Source organism: Phycodurus eques, chromosome 13 (assembly GCF_024500275.1).
Source record: "Phycodurus eques isolate BA_2022a chromosome 13, UOR_Pequ_1.1, whole genome shotgun sequence".
NCBI classification, from domain to species: Eukaryota; Metazoa; Chordata; class Actinopteri; order Syngnathiformes; family Syngnathidae; genus Phycodurus; species Phycodurus eques.
The window spans coordinates 2,240,453-2,258,191 of NC_084537.1; the positions used below are offsets into that span (position 1 = coordinate 2,240,453).

Sequence of the window (17,739 nt, forward strand, 5' to 3'; positions counted from 1 at the left end):
ATGTTGTGTGGTGCACTGTGGATTGTTACTCGTGCTTTTAACATGACACAGGCACTGTCAAAATTACGCACAGGTCTAAATGTTTATTATTTACAAGTAGTCTATCTTTAGAAAGCTCACAACACTTACAACAGAAGGGTACACTTCAGCTGAAGAACAAGAAGTATGTTTCTAATTTTTTGCTACAGCTACACAAATAGAAAAACATTCATTGCATAACACGGAAAAGGTACATCTCTGGTATTAGCAGTAAAAAATGGCAATAGTTAAACCTGAATTAAAATAAAAATATAAACAACCTTAATGTTCCCTATGATCTAAAATGTTGACTTTACATTGTTTATCATGTACAAACAATTAGATAAACATAGTTGGTCAAATGATTCAATTGGAAGTTAAAAATGGCAAATGACGGAACATGTCAACGTTCAAGCTTCAAGTTGATGGTCTAACTGTGAAGAGTATCATAACAAGTAAGGAAACTGATATTGAAAAATTCACTCGCCCTATTAAGTTTTGATATACACTGAATTCATTCACTGATACCTGTTAGTATTCAGGTCCTTCATTTTCCATGTTGTATTTTTAGTCAATGTTACACATCTATATTTGCCCTAAGTACTAAATTTTAAATTGGTTTGTGAACCTACTCTAACACTAGTATTTGTGTGAAAAATTCCCAAGGTATTCATACAATAAACAGCTCTCCATGTTCATATCTAGTCAGTGTTACAAGCGACCACTGGTCAAATAATGGTCATATTAAGTAAACTATGTATGTTTTTATCCCATGAACCCCTAAATGTAACTGGTATACTTCAAATAAATTTTACTAACATATATATATGATTAAAGTTCTTAAATTTTTCTTTCATATCACAAATTGTGTACCACCTCAGTGGAATGACCCATATATTAGTGATGTGTGGTTGAAGCCTCAGGAAGCTTTGAGGTTTTATATATATATATATATATATATATATATATATACATACACACATATGTGAACCACAGCAGAACAATATAATAATAGGGGTGTGAACCACAGCAGAATAACAGCTCGACAGTCTAGATATTTGACTACAGGTAACCTTACGAAGTCAAAACGTGTTCATATTTGTGGACGGGGGGGGACATGCAATCGTGCGGAGTATAATTTGCAGGAGGTTAACAAAGTAGTGTCATTCGTGTTTAATTTAAGTATCTCTACACAGCTGACCTGAAGTTGTGTCAGGCTGGTGAAGTGGTATCGGCGAAGTAGAATTTGAGCATTTTTTGAGTTCGAGTACGAGTGCAGCCGTACTATATCAGCATCGAAACAGATAGCGGTATCAAGTATATTTGCATCCCTAATATACCAGAATTATTATTGCAAGCTTTTTTTATCAGTAACAGATGAGCAGAACTAGGGCTGGGTGATATGGCTGAAAGATTTATCATGACAAAATTATTTTATATCAATCATTATCCATTTATTATTTTACTTATTCAAAATAAAAAGGCTGAATTTCGACAAAAAATAATAATGAGTAAAATACAATCTTTAACCTACAAAGACGTCAACACAAATATGAAAAAGTCAAATAAACACATTGGTCACTATAGAAATTTCATAAATGGTTATTTAAACAAAATCTGCAAAGTATTTTGTAAACAATTACAATGAATTTCTTCACATCAAGCATGCAATACAAAAAACTTCTAACAAATTATTCATTATTCATGAGAATGAACATTAGGTTGTGTGAACATCTGCGACATGAAATAAACCTGTTGCCCAGTCCAGTCATACTGTATGTAGAAATATCATACCAGAATATGAAAAGCAAGCACTATTCAACCATGGCTACACTGCAGATTTTGGGTAAGGAAAACAACCCAGTTCACTATCTCCGGTTTTAAGGCTGCCCTGGTACATGTGACAATATGAACCCCCAGTACTAAAAATCCTTTCAGTGGGGTTCCTGGTGGTAGTCATAATTATAATAGGTATTGTTTTGGGCAAGCTGGGACAATCTTGGAAAATTGTGCTCATGGAGCTTCCACCACTCCAACGGGTCAGACTCACTGTCAGCATCGAGGCACTTCATGTAGATTTCCAGCTCACTTTCAACTTATTCCTTTTAGTCAGAGAGGAGGCATCTTCATCATCTTGATTTTCTTTTCCGAAGAAACTACCTTACGATTTGTGCTGTTTCTTCACTGGTGGCAGATGTGGTTCATTGACTACGACTTATTTTATACACTTCTCGTGTGCCCTGTTCCACTGATCCCTGTGAAATCTCTGCTCTGAGTGCCCTGGGTCTTCATCCAAAATCCCAGATACTGCTCTTCCTTTAATGGCCTCTACCTTCTTCAGGCTGATGGACCATGCCTGGAATCTAGAGCCACAAAGGCAACCATGTCAAGGATATTATATATATTATATTATATATATATACATATTTCTCATCAAGTTAGGTCATAATTGTTGTCTTCGGCTCTTGCGAATTGAATGCCCTGATCTTTTTCCTTCAACAAATTTGTATGGAACAGGTGGAACACAGTTCTTCTTTTCCTTTCGGGTTGTCCAGTTAGGGATCCCCACAGCGTATCATCCTTTTTCATGTAAGCCCATCTCCTGCATTCTCCTTTCTCACACCAACTGCCATCATGTCTTCCTTCACTACATCTATCAACCTTCTCTTTGGTCTGGTGAAACACTAATAATAAAAAAATAATACATTTTATTTATAGGCACCTTTCAGGGCACTCAAGGTCACGGTACAAATAGTTAAAGTAGATGAAGCAGTACAATGAAAATAACTGAGCATAACACCCCAATTAAAATGGCAAATGATATGGAAAACACAGTGAATAGGCAGTCCAGAATAGGTGTGTCTTGAGTTTGGATTTGAAGAGGGTTAATGAGTCTGTGTTTCAGAGGTCAGGTGGTAGTGAGTTCCAAAGATGGTGGGCAGAGCGGCTTAAGGCTCTATTGGCCACAGTAGACAGATGGGCAGAAGGGACAGCGAGGTGGAGGGGGGACAAAGACCTGAAAGAGCATAAGGGTATGGCAAAGTGAAGGAGGTGAAAAAGATATGGCGGGTACCTATTGATAGCCTTGAATGTGCCGATCAGTGTTTCATAATGGATCTGGTAGTGGACAGGGAGCCAGTGGAGTTGTTGCAGGGCTGGAGTGATGTGGTGAGTGGAGGGGGTTTAGTTTAGTTTTTGCAGTGACTTGTGGGGGTTGACCCTACAGAATGGAGTTGCAATAATCCAGGCATGAAGTGAAATGGCTATGAACAAGGATAGCGGTGGTTGGTGAGGGATGGACGGAGAAGATGTTTCCCAAGTGAAAGTATGCAGACTGGGTGATGTTGTTTATTTGTGCATAAAAGCACAGTATGCTATCGAGGATGACACCCAAATGAATGATCAAGTGTAATAGAAAAAAAACGAAATTTTTGCTAGTTTGGACTTGGTACCTTTAAGAAGGATTTTGGTTTTATCACTGTTAAGTTGTAGAAAGTTGGATTGGACCCAATGTTTAAGTTCAGAGAAACAAGCAATCCGGGAGGAAGGAGGAACAGTGCTGGTGGGTTCGGTGGAGAGGGAAAGCTTGGTGTCATAGCATAACTTTCAAACTAAGTTTAATTTATGGACAATATTGCCAAGAGGTAGGGTGGATGTGAAAAAGAGGAGGGATGTGAAAAAGAGGAGGGAACCCAAGACAGAGCCCTCGAAGAAAACGGAACGGATGGTATTTGAATGATTCCATTTGAACAAACTGGGTGAGGCCGGACAGGTAGAAACTGACCCACTGGAGGAGTGTGTGTGAGTGTGTGCACGCGCGCATGTTTAATCCCAATGTGGTGGAATCTGTTCAGAAGGATGGTATGAAAGATGGTATCAAAAGCTGCAGTCAGATCAAGGATGAGGATGGTGAGTAGGTCAGAGTCAGGTGCCAGGAGGAGGTTGGTGATCTTCATGCAGTTTCAGTGTTATGGAGGGGGGTGGGTCGCATAAACCAGACGTGAATTGTTCAGAGATTATTGTAGGTGAGGTGGGAGCGGAGCTGGGAAGCAACAGTCTTTTCCAAGATTTTTGAAAGAAATGGGAGGTTGGAGATGGGACGAAGGTTACTGAAATTATTTGGATCTCACCCTTTTTTTTTCCCAATACTGGGGTTATGGCTGGAGTTTTGAAACCTGTGGGAACAATACCAGTGGCGAGAGATGAGTGGATGATGTTAGTGATGAGGGGCGATCAGAGACGGGAGACAAGCTTTAACCTGAATAGTAGGTAGGGCGTTGAGTTGACAAGTGGACGGCTTGGAGCGATAGATGATAGATGATATCTAAAATGCAGCAGGCAGAGTAAAACTTTAAAGTGAGTCGACGAATAGGACAGAACGAAATGAGGATGGCCGAAGGCAGGCGATTGGAGGAAGCTGCTTGTGGATCCATGGCTTCACATGACTCCCCAGAAAGGGACTCCCCAGAAAGGGAGTCTTTGAACTCCAGAAGAGGAGTCAAGGCATCATGCAGTGACTCAAGAACATAAATTTCCTGCCATGAAGGGATCAGGTGCCTGTTGTTTTTTTTTTTTTTTTTTTTTTAAATCAGTGATTGCCTTTTGTTGTTCGAACCCCCCCCCCCCCCCCCCCCCCTCCAATCTTCTGTTTGAGCCCCACTTGGTTGATGACTCTTTCACCAGCAAGTGTTTTGGGAGATGGAGGCAATCCTAGGCTTTCAAAAGCTCCCTCTTTTCCTTCCACAAGTAGGAGAAGGCAGAGACCACTTTCTTCATCTTGATGATGTAACCACATTTGCTTAGCTGGGTTGTGCCTACATCCCGCAGAATGCCTTGCAGTTCAGGATCAGGGTTTTCCACTTGATTTCTTTCTATAGAACATTCTATCGAACGTATTTTCTTATAATATTGATCACATGTCTATCGTGATACACATTGTTATTGTTTTATCACCCAGCCCTTAGCGGAACTACATACGTTTTATTACTTAAATCTATGTTTTTAATTCAATCACAAATTTAACAGATACAAATGTTCTGCGGCTCCCTTGAACCCAAGGTTCTCGGGCCATTTATCGTTTGTATGTTTGTTTGTTCAAACCTCAAAAAGATGTTGATGGGATAGGTTATTTCTGGGATTCAGTTCAAATATAAGCACATGGTTGACTCCTGCTTGCCTCCATCCATAGGTGTTTATACCTAGAACATAATTAAGAAACAAGAAAATACATGTGAAGAAGAAGACTTTATTGAGCTCACAGTGGGAAAATTGACTGATTAGAGCAGCAAACAATAACAAAAAACAAGTATGATCAAAATAAACGAAGTAAAAATGTTTTATCTACAAATAGCATCAAGTTGAAAAAACAGCAACATTGGATAAGATGTATTGCACATTGGGTTTGTAAGGTACAGTGAATATTGCACAAGTGGCATTTCAGTGTTTTTTCTCCTGCATGTGTGCGCGAATGTGTGTGAGCGTGTGTTTGTGTGCGGGCAAACTTGTCTGGGTCTTTATGCCCCTGGTAGTGTCACCCACGGCAAACAGGTGCAAGATGAGGGACCAGACAAAGTAAGGCTCATAGCCCCCTGATGATCATAAAAAGAAATTGATTTTGGTTTCCCTTGGCTGGTCACCGGGGGTCACCGGGGTCCCCCGCCCAGCAAGCGCCTGCAGCCATGGGGTTCGGCCAGGCACAGCCCCAAGAGAAAACGTGGATCCTCATTCCCATGGGTTCACTACTTGTGGGAGGGACCAAAGAGTAGTGAGGTGGGTGGTGGCCGAAGGCGATGACCTCAGCGGTCCGATCCCCGGCTACAGAAGCTGGCTCTAGGAATGTGGAATATCCTCTCTCTGGGAGGGAAAGAGACCGAGCTGGTTTGTAAGCTTGAGAGGTTCCGAATAGATGTAGTCCTGCTCACCTCCACACACATCTTGGGCTCTGGTACCAGTCCTCTAGAGAGGTGTTGGACTCTCTTCAACTCTGGAGTTGCCCACGGTGAGAGGCACCAAGCAGGTATGGGCAAACATATTGCCCCCCAGCTCGGTGCCCATACATCGGGGTTTACCCCAGTGGATGAGAGGGTAGCCTCCCTCCGCCTTCGGGTGGTGGTACGGGTCCTGGCTGTTGTTTGTGCCTATGCACCAAACAGCATATTCAGAGTACCCACCCTTTTTGGAGTCCTTGGAGGGGGGTGCTGGAGAGCGCTCCCACTGGGAGCTACCTTGCTCTAATGGGGGACTTCAATGCTCACGTGGGCTATGACAGTGAGAACTGGAAGGGCGTGATTGGGATGAATGGCTCCCCCGACCAGAACACGAGTGGTGTTCTGTTATTGGACTTCGGTGCTCGTCATGGATTATCCATAACGAGCACAATATTCAGACATAAGGGTGACTACATGTGCACTTGGCACGAGGATACCCTAGGCCGCAGTTCAATGATCTACTTTGTGGTCGAGTCATCTGACTTGCGGCTGTATGTCTTGGACACTTGGGTGAAGAGAGGGGTGCAGCTGTCAACCAATCACCACCTGGTGGTGTGTTGGCTACGATTGTGGGGGAAGATGCCGGTTCAAATTGACGGACCCAAATGTATTATGAGGGTCTGTTGGAAATGTCTGACAGAGTCCCGTGACAGAAGGAACTTCAACTCCCACCTCCGGCAGAAGTTTGCCCACGTCCCGGAGGAGTCAGTGGACATTGAGTCCGAGGGCACCATGTTCCACACCTCCATTGTTGAGGCGGCCGGCCGGAGCTGTGGCCGTAAGGTGGTCAGTGCCCGTCATGGCGACAATCCCTGAACCCGTTGGTACACACCAGCTGGAAGGGATGCTGTCAAGCTGAAGCAGGAGTCCTATTGGGCATTTTTGGCTTGCGGGACTTCAGAGTCAGCTGATGGGTACTGTCAAGTCAGGTGGAACATAGCTATGGTAGGAATTTGGTGAGGCCATGGAGAACGACTTCCTGGCGTCTCAGGATGGAAAGGTAGTTCACTGTCAACACTGTGTATAGTGGGGATGGGGTGCTGCTGACCTCAACTCAAATACTTCGACGACCTCCTCAATTCCACTGACACACCTTCCCATGAGGAAGCATAGTCTGGCAACTCTGAGGCGGGCTCTCCCATCTCTGTGGTTGAGGTTGCCAAGGTGGCTGAAAAAGCTCCTCTCTGGCAAATCCCTGGGGGTTGATGAGATCCGCCTGGAGTTCCTGAGGCTCTGGATGTTGTGGGATTGTCCTGGTTGACGTTCCTCTCCAACATCGCGTAGACATCGGGGACAGTGCCTTTTGATTGACAGACCGAGATCATGGTCCCCCATTTTAAGAAGGGTTACCAGAGGATTTGTTCCAACCAAAAGGGGAAATCACACTCCTCAGTCTCCCTGGCTCTATTCGGGGATTCTGGAGAGGAGTGTTCATCAGGAAGGAGCAGTATGTTTTTCATCCTGGCCGTGGAACAATGGAGTTACTCTACATCCTCAGCAGGGTCCTTGCCAACCAGTCTACATATGTTTTGTGGACTTGGAGAAGGCGTTCGACTATGTCCCCCAGAGGATCCTGTGGAGGGTGCTCCGGGAGTATGGGGTACTGGGACCCCCTGATACAGCCTATTCTGTCCCTGAACGACCGGTGTCAGAGCTTTGTCCGCATTGCAGTAAGTAAGTCGGATTCATTTCCAGTGAGGGTTGGACTCCGCCAAGGCTGCCCTTTGTCAACAAATCTGCTCATAAACTTTATGGACAGAATTTCTCGGTGCAGCCGAGGCGTTGAGGGAGTCTGGTTTGGTGACCACATTACTACATCTTTGCTTTTGGCAAATGATGTGGTTCTGATGGCGTCATCAAGCCGCAATCTTCAACTCTCACTGGAGTGGTTTACAGCAGAGTGTGAAGCGGTGAGGATGAGAATCAGCACCTACTCCTTCTGAAACAATGGTACTCAGTTGGAAAAGCCACTCTCCAGGTCTGGAAAGAGATCCTGCTCCAAGTGGAGGAATTCAAGTATCTTGAGGTCTTGTTCACGAGTGACAGAAAAATGGAGTGGGAGATCGAGAGACGGATCAGTGCAGTGTCTGCAGTGATGCGGACTTTGTATCGAACCGTTGTGGTAAAGAAGGAGCTGAGCCAAAAGGCTCAGTTCTCGATTTACCGGTCAATCTACGTTCCTACCCTCATCTATGGTCACGAGCTGTGGGTCGTGACTGAAAGAAAGAGATCACAGATACAAACAGCTGATATGAGTTTTGCCCCGCAGGGTGTCGGGGCTCTCTCTTAGAGAAAGGGTGTGAAGCTCGGTCGTCCTCAGAGTCTCAGAGTCTAGCCCCTGCTCCTCCAGATTGAGAGGAGCCAAATGAGGTGGCTCGGGCATCTGATTAGGATGCCTCGTGGACGCCTCCCTGGTGAGGTGTTCCGGGCACGTCCCACTGGAGGAGGCCTCAGGGACGACCCAGGAGAAACTGGCCTGGAGAGACTATATATGCTGGTTGGCTTGGGAATGCCTTGGGATCCTCCTGGAAGAGCTAGATGAAGTGGCTGGGTGAGAGGGAAGTCTGGGCTTCCCTGTTAAAGCTGCTACCCCCGCGACCTGACCTTGGATAAGTGGAAGTGGATGGATGGATAGACGGATGGACCGTGGAAAAAAAGATAAAACAATATTGTGATCATTGTTGCATGATCATTTTTGTCACAATAATCATGAAATGTTCTTTTGTTTAACCTCTACACTCCAGAATGAATTATATTATACAAACTCCCACACACTCAACATGTGTTTTAACCATGTTTTAATTCAAGGGTGCTGACTTACAGTATATGAGTTTGTTGAGAAATAGCAAGATAAATAGGGGGATAGAATGGGTGTGTTTGTGTGTGTGTATACCTAAGAGGAAGAGGAATTCTATTAACAGGAAGCCTCCTCTGTAGATCCTGATCATTGGCCAAACATCAGTGATGGGAAACATGACAGCTCCTGAAAAAAATGTGTATGGATTTAATTGTATAGAAACAAAATTAAAACTCTTTAGAATCTAAAGAGTTTTTAAAGTTTAATTTAAATAGAGAGAAATAAATGTAGACATCATCTAGATTTTTCTCATGCATTCTTGTAAGCAAAGGAACATCTACACTTTAATTATGCTTCCATGCATAATTTAAGTCAGTGTAGTGGTTCTGTTGAGTGAGGTTTATTATTATTAATTACTTGTGTTGTATCATCAGCGAAAACGGGCTTTCCTTTTCGGTAACAAGTACCCAATTACAAAATGCTATGTTTGCCAATTTGTGAATCAAAGGAATAAATATAGCTCTATAAATTACCTTGTATGAATAATACAAAAAATTATTCAAACATGCATCATGTAAAGATTTTTGTTGTCCACACAAAAAGTCAGCAAGGGCTAGCCCATTTTATGGCTCCAGCATAAAGTCTTGGCTCCTCGCGGCATAAGACACGTCACTTCCGGCTCACAGTGGCTCACGGTGGCTCACCCGGTGGCTCACCGCTGGCTGACAGTGGCTCAGCCGGTGGCTCACGGTGGCTCACCGCTGGCTTGCGGTGGCTCACAGCCTGCTCATCTCAGCATATTGAGGCATATTCGACTTGCTGCTCATTCCACGACATCATATGTACTTCGAAACGGCTTGTTGTTTTTGATAACGGTGAATATACAGTACTGTACATTCATACGTGTAAGTGCCATCCACATCTTAATTCATGCGTCAGTCAAATAAAACATCGTGAAGTATTGGCTCCTCGCGGCATAATGACATCACTTGTGGCTCACCGCCTGCTCATCTTGGCATATCGAGGCATGTTCGACTCATTCCACGACATCGTATGTGCTTTGAAACGGCTTGTTTTTTTTTTTATAACGGTCAATATATATATATATATGTGTGTGTGTGTGTATAACTAAAATCATCCAAAATACCTGCTGATGGCCAATATGATACTTGTTTTTACTCTATATGTTTGAATGTTAGAAATCAAATAATGAAATATTTTTCAAAAATATAAATATTTTCTCTTTTTCGTGCTGGACTTCGTACACACTGTTAGATCATATGGTTATACAATTGTTTTCTCTATGTGTTTGAATGTTAAAATTGATGTTTTTATTTTTCTTAAGTGTACTGATTGTGTATGAAGTCTCTCTCTCTCTCTCTCTCTCGCTCTCTAACCCTAACCCAATGAAGAGGTTAAGATCAAGTTCATTTATAAATGAAGTTTTTAAAGAATGGCAAGATGATAATTTTCTCAGCATTGCATTTGAGGTCATTGTTCATTTGTTTATTAGAGATGGTGAAGGTGAGGCAGCTATTACGTCACCTTCGTTTAAACCACAGCACTTCCTCAATATGCCAAGAGCCACCAATAAATATGCAGGACATGAAATATTTGACGATCTAATTCCATGGGTATTGATCACCCACTGGCCGAAACAAATTGGTGCCCCTCTGTGACAGTGTTGAATTCTGAAGAAATTGTATTGATGGTCACATTTAGATGGTTTTGCAGAAAAATCGTATTCAGTGATTTAGAGATATCGACATAGCATATCATGGATATTATAGCAGCAATAGTGGAGAGGAAAATTTAAAAAGTCAACAAATTTAATGGGGCATACAGAACGGGTGCCCAATCATAGAACTAACACTTTTCTAAAGAACTAGTAATAAACCCCTTAAGAACACCATTGGTGTAGAATGGTGTTATATGAAGCCAAGCGGGTTTGTCGAACCAGTAGTGCAATACACAACCTCTGAAGCAGCACCTTTATCTTTTAGAGTTTTGTATCTGCTTTATTTTACTGTTATTCAGTGCTTTATATTTGTCTTCCAGTATGTTTGGCTGACATGTTGTCACGTGTTTCTTATAGATCTTTGATCTTGAGACTTATTGCTCAAGTTGGCAACACATCCAACCTACAGAGAACCCGCCATCATTGATTTTGGACTCTTCATCTTTATTATAATCACATTTTAAGTTTACCCTGAATAAATTATTGCTTTAAAATAAAATCAGATTTTAATGTTGATATATTTTTTTGTATTTGCTTGTTGTGATTTATTATATTTATAAAAGTTTTTCGCTATGAAATCGCACATCAGTTGGTATAGCTACAGCCATGCTGACTTGTGCTGATGGTAAAATATATCCAGCTGGGATCCACTTGATCCTTGTCATCAAATTCATACCACAGAAAGTCTTCTACTCCCCCCAAAAAGTTACACACATTTACCTGACATTTTACAAGACCGTTAACAAAGCTCTCATATAAAGATGTATTTTTGTCACAATGAACACTGCTATTAATCAAAAACACATTATTACTAAAAACATGAATATTGTTCCCATCCATATTGATTCACCACACTAAACAAAAGAAAAATGTTTCCTAGCAGTTAATTTGATTAACTTTGCATATCAACGATTTTTGGACTCACTTTTGTGACACCTGACTCAAAATGATTCAATTAGATTGTTCCTCACCCAGCTATAAAAGGTGTTCCCCCTGTGTCAGTTGTATCTGCAATTATGATAGGAGTCCAGAGACAAATTTTTAGCGGAAGAGACCATGGCAGAGTGGCCAGAAGAAGCATAAGAATGCATGATGTAGGAAAAGGCATAGGGAAACAATGTAGACCATGGAATTCCAGTGAAACTTACCATGTCATCAACCATTGACTGGTATTGAGGGAGGCCGGACAACGAGCCAGACATGCTTTGAATCGGAGCCCTGTGGCATTGATTGTCCGAATTTTGTTGACAAGTGAAAGGTAGGGTGACAAGGGAAGACCATCATTGGGCAGACTGCCAGTCCAGAGAAGAACCAATGCCACACAAAAAAATAAATAAATAATAAATAAATAAATACATACATCCATCCATCCATTTTCTGAGCCGCTACTCCTCACTAGGGTCGCGGGCGTGCTGGAGCCTATCCCAGCTGTCATCGGGCAGAAGGCGGGGTACACCCTGAACTGGTTGCCAGCCAATCGCAGGGCACATAGGAACAAACAACCATTCGCGCTCACAGTCATGCCTACGGGCAATTTAGAGTCTCCAATTCATGCATGTTTTTGGGATGTGGGAGGAAACCGGAGTGCCCGGAGAAAACCCACGCAGGCACGGGGAGAACATGCAAACTCCACACAGGCGGGGCCGGGGATTGAACCCGGGTCCTCAGGTCCTTGTATTTCGTTGCTTTAAGAAATGTCTTTTCTTTGTCAAAATTGTGCATAGCCAGAATAAAGCATGCTGGTCAAAGACAATCAAGACCAAAAGAGTGTAAAATGAGTCAAGGATTGAATGTTCACACCTTCTTTAGACTGCGACAGTGTTTGCGCTGTCCACTCGTCCCCTCGTGAACGGTGAATTGAAACAGATTGTGGAAATTCTAACATTTCCCACATTAGCCATGCTAACAAAGGGCCAATTTATGTCAAAATCGCTCGCCTCATATGCCCTGCCTGTTGAAAGTAAAGTGAGCGTGCTCATTCTGGTGTGTATGAGCAGGACTCTCTCACTGTTAATTTTCATTAGAGTCCCAGGTTTCAATAAAGACTTCAAGGTGTACGGTACGTAATTGTGTCGTCATTTTAGATTTCCCTTTTGCCGCTACCGAGTGATTCAGTTTTTCCTCCGCTTAATAAAATACTTCAGTTTGGCACCGAACAGAGACTTCAGAGGACTCGCCGCGGTTCTCTGAGCAGAAACAGGTTACCTCACTTTCCCAGCTGCGGGGTGCGAAGCGTATTACTGTGACGTATGTTTTAAGGGGCGATTAGCAATGTGTCCTGCAATTCAAAAGAGTTCTTCATCAATGCATGAGCCGCTCGTCCCAATTTAGTTGTGTCATGCCGAGCGGCGGCGGAGCTGGCTCGGCCCTGGGCCATAGCAAGTCATCTGGGGCCCTGAGGTAAACGTAGTCATGGCCCCTCCACATCCACAATTTACTCAATTATTGCACTTTAGTTCACTTTTGACTAAAGATGAGTTCCAGAGTGTACGGAAAGTATTCAGACCCCTTAAATTTTTCACTCTGTTATATTGCAGCCATTTGCTAAAATTATTTAAGTTAATTTTTTTAATGATGCAACAAGTTTTTCACACATGGATTTGGGCATCATCTGCCATTCCTCCTTGCAGATCCGCTCCAGTTCTGTCAGGTTGGAAGGTGAACATTGGTGGGCAGCCATTTTCAGGTCTTTCCAGATATGCTCAATTGGATTTAAGTCAAGGCTCTGGCTGGGCCATTCAAAAACAGTCACGGAGTTGTTCTGAAGCCACTCCTTCGGTATTTTAGTTGTGTGCTTAGGGTCATTGTCTTTTTTGAAGGTGAACCTTCGGGCCAGTCTGAGGTTCTGAGCACTCTGGAGAAGGTGTTCGTCCAGGATATCCCTGTACTTGGCCGCATTCATCTTTGCTTCGATTGCAACCAGTCGTCCTGTCCCTGCTGCTGAAAAACACCCCCACAGCAAGATGCTGCCACGACCATGCTTCACTGTTGGGACTGTATTGGATAGATGATGAGCAGTGGCTGGTTTTCTCCACACATGCCACTTAGAATTAAGTCCAACAATTTCTATCTTGGTTTCATCAGACCAGAGAATCTTATTTCTCACCATCTTAGAGTCCTTCAAGTGTTTTATTTTTAGCAAACTCCATACGAGCTTTCATGTGTCTTGCACTGAGGAAAGGCTTCCGTCAGGCCACTCTGCCATAAAGTCCCGACTGGTGGAGAGCTGCAGTGATGGTTGACTTTCTCGAACTTTCTTCCATCTCCTGACTGCATCTCTGGAGCTCAGCCACATTGATCTTTGGATTCTTCTTTACCTCCCTGTGAAAAACTTGTTGCCTCATTCCCAAAAAGACTCATGGCCATATTAGCTCAAAAGGGTGCTTCTACTAAATACTGAGCAAAGGGTCTGAATACTTACTGCTCTGTGATATTTCATCTTTTCTTTTTAAATAAATCTGTAAAAATTTAAATAATTAGTTTTTTTTCTGTCAATACATTGCTCTGTGGACATGAATGAGGAAAAAAAATGAAAATTTATTTCAGCAAATGGCTGCAATATAACAGAGAAAAATTTAAGGGGGTCTGAATACTTTCCGTACCCACTGTATATAAATTAGGCCACTTTGTCTTGCTTTTGAAATCTATTACAATTATCTGACACCTCAGGTTAGCCTACTAATATTTACTACCAAAGATTTGGAATATTCATGTCTATCATCAACTAAAAAAAGTGTGAATTTGAGAATACTATATTTCCTGAGCGACGTTATACTGATGTTAGATGTTATATTGTTTACAATCTACTGTATTATGTCATTGCGTTTGCGTATTGTGTTTTTATACAGTACAATACTGTTGAGTGCAATTTTTCCAAGTGCAGACCTGGAAAATTTAATTTAAAGATGTTATTTTGTGGGCGGCACGGTGATCATCTAGTTAGCACATCTGCCTCACAGTTCTGAGTATCGAGGTTCAAATCCCGGCTCCACTTGTGAGGAGTTTTGCATATTCTCCCCGTGCCTACATGAGTTTTCTCAGGGAACCTCCCAAATCCCCAAAACATGCTTCGTAGGTTGATTGGAGACTAAATTCCCCATAGGTGTGAATGTGAGGAGAATGGATGTATGTTTATATGTGTCCTGCGATTGGTTAGCGACCAGTTCAGGGTGTCTTGCCCGAAGATAGCTGGGATAGGCTCCAGCACACCCGCAACCCTAGTGAGGATAAGCGGTACATAAAATGGATGGATGGATATTTCCTGAGCTAGATAAAGTCCTGAAAAATCCTTCTTGAGGATTACCGTAATTTCTTATGTATAATGCGCATTCCCCCCCCCAAAAAAATTGTACATAGGTATGGGAGAAAATGAATAAGACTTTCACATTTTATAAACATATGCTGCCATCTGGAGGTTATGGAAAAGCTGTACACTTTTTATTCCAATATCCCACCGGCCCCTAGAGGTTATGGAAAAGTTGGATACTTTCATTCTAGTATGCCACCTAGTGTTGATGAAAAAGGTGTAGCCTACACTTTCATTCCAATATGACAGGGGTACATATGACTGCATATATGTACAGCTGTGCCCATAAATTTACATACCGAGGCAGATTTTGTGAAATGTTTTTTTTTTTTTCTTTAATACAACTGATGACTGAACAACAACCATCATTAATTTATTTATGGTTATGTTTTGTTTAATGATCATGCTTTTCTGAAATGCTTGACATTTTAATTTGAATCCCATTAAAATAACATTTAAATTTTTAAGCATTGTACACATCTTACACATTCTGCCTGGGTCATCAAACATGAGAGTGTATTTTCTCATTTACTAAATAAAGGGTTGTGAATTTCAAAATAAGAGTAAGTAAATAAAAATAAAGTATTATGTGTTCAAATAACGGGCTTAACGTCAGAATAATACTTTGAAGAAAAACTTATAAAATACAGATAATACTTAATGTTTTTATCATATGGGTAGAAAATCATCCATTGTAAAGATGCATTAAACATAGGTCAAAGGGTTTTCTAGAATTTTGAGGTCAACTTTGGGGTTGCGCATTTTACATGGATGCGCATTATACACGAGAAATTACAGTATATCTAGAAGGTGAATCATCTCAACACTTTTTGAAATTGATAAGAACATTAATTAACATTAATACAGTTTACCATTTCAACCGCTTTTATACACATCTTGTGACGAAACGCTTCATTTGTGTCACTCTCGATACAAAAACTGCATCCTCCCCGGCTGACTAACAGCAGTGCTACCGCTACTAGCAAATGTCATTGTATTACATGTTTACAAGGCTGGAAATTAAATAAATCAATCAATAATCTACTTTGATGGAGGTTTTTTTTTTTTTTTTAAACAATTCACGAGTAAAATAAAGATTTATTTTTCAATTCATCATAACATTTAGGCCAGGCCTACAAGCAAAGACTTGCTTATACTGTATGTTGGCTGTATTCAATATTATGTTGGTCATTGTATAAATTTATTTATTTATTGCATTTAGTGAATAATGCTGAAGATAAACCTCCCCCCAAAAAATCATATGCTAAGTCGCAATCACAATATTTATAAAAAAAAATAAAATTGCAATTAGATTATTTTCCCAAATCGTTCAGTCCTAGTCGTGATTGAGGACTATATAGTTTTAATTGGGCCCACATTGTTAAAAGCTTATTGGCTTCCCCATGTTGAGGTCAGGCTATGTGTGGCCAAAGGTTTTGCCACATAAATACATGTAATGTTGTGGCTAACCACACAGGAGTGTGCCGAGGAGAATTTTATCCTATTTATCCATATTGGCAAAGAGGTTTCATGACCCAATGCCAACCCTGCTACTACATTCCACAGTAACATATATAGTAGTTTCAAATTGTGTGTGAAATACCTGTAATAATAACAGTGACCATTAAGACAAGAAAAACTCCACAGTAAAGTCCAACTCGAAAGGTGGTCCAAGCAGGAGCCGGCTGAAAGAAGACAGAAACTGTGTCAGGAACACTGTAAAAAACAGAATTATTATTGACACAAACAAAACAGCACTCCATCAAATGTAGCATGGCATTCATCAGTGAATAAAACTGTTTTGAAATTGAGTCTTCACGTATTTCTGAGCCCACTTCTACTTGTGGCTTTCCCCCACAGCGGGATAAATAAATAACATTTATTTAAAGGAATGACTCAAAAAAAAAAAAAAAAAAAAAAAAGATTTTTCAATCATGACAACTCATCATAGTCCATTTGAGAATCTGTTGGGTGAACTGGGATGTGTAATTCAAGACTCCCTCAAAATTCAACAGTGTGTGCAAATAATGGCAAGTCAACAAACCTATTAAATTAGTTGGACTAATTGTAGTTGTTACTTGAAAAAACATACAGAGGCCAATTAGTTTATGATAAAGAAACTATCTGCCTATTTCTGAAAATAATCTGTCAGTGTGAGCTGTTCTGAATTTTGTGAATTGCATAATAACTGCTCCCACACAGTTTGTCCACACATAAAATGACCACCGAGGCTGCTTGTAGCTCTGCCATTGTCAAAGCATGAAGGACTCACGACTCCGGCCACGAGTCCACATGAAAGCACTATCACGTCAAAGCCAACAGGTAAGCAGAGGTTGTTAGCACAGCTTAGTGTTCGCAAACTGTACCAGCGTAAGTTTCTAATAGCCGGCGCATTCTCAAGTGTTTGGTTAAATTGTCAATGTGGGGGGGTGGATGAGAGGGTATAACTGTCTGGCGACATGTCCACTACAAGCGGGACAACTGTCCATCCATCCATCCGTCCATCCATTTTCTACCGCTTATCCAAGGTCGGGTCGCGGGGGCAGTAGCTTCAGCAGGGACGCCCAGACTTCCCTCTCCCCAGGCACTTCATCCAGCTCTTCCGGGGGGATCCCGAGGCATTCCCAGGCCAGCCAAAGGAAGTAGTCACTGCATCGTGTCCTGGGTCGTCCCCGGGGTCTCCTCCTGGTGGGATGTGCCCGGAACACCTTACCAGGGAGGCGTCCGGGAGGCATCCGAATCAGATGCCTCAGCCACTTCATCTGGCTCCTCTCGATGTGGAGGAGCAGCGGCTCTACTCTGAGATCCTCCCGGATGACAGAGCTTCTCACCCTATCTCTAAGGGAGAGCCCGGACACCCTGCGGAGGAAGCTCAATTCGGCCGCTTGTATCC

The 17,739-nt window shown here is 42.0% G+C and overlaps 1 protein-coding gene across 4 annotated transcripts in view; it reads right to left on the bottom strand.

The window, feature by feature from the left end:
- LOC133411246 (xenotropic and polytropic retrovirus receptor 1 homolog) overlaps positions 1–17,739 on the bottom strand; it is a 230,488-nt gene that overhangs the window by 78,692 nt on the left and 134,057 nt on the right. For all 4 annotated transcript variants that reach the window (XM_061693346.1, XM_061693345.1, XM_061693344.1 and 1 more), the window contains 3 exons: positions 16,450–16,531; positions 8,899–8,988; positions 5,119–5,216 (listed from right to left, as the gene is read on the bottom strand). In XM_061693346.1, the coding sequence (XP_061549330.1) occupies positions 5,119–5,216; positions 8,899–8,988; positions 16,450–16,531 (270 nt within the window). The remainder of the gene's footprint in view (positions 1–5,118; positions 5,217–8,898; positions 8,989–16,449; positions 16,532–17,739) is intronic.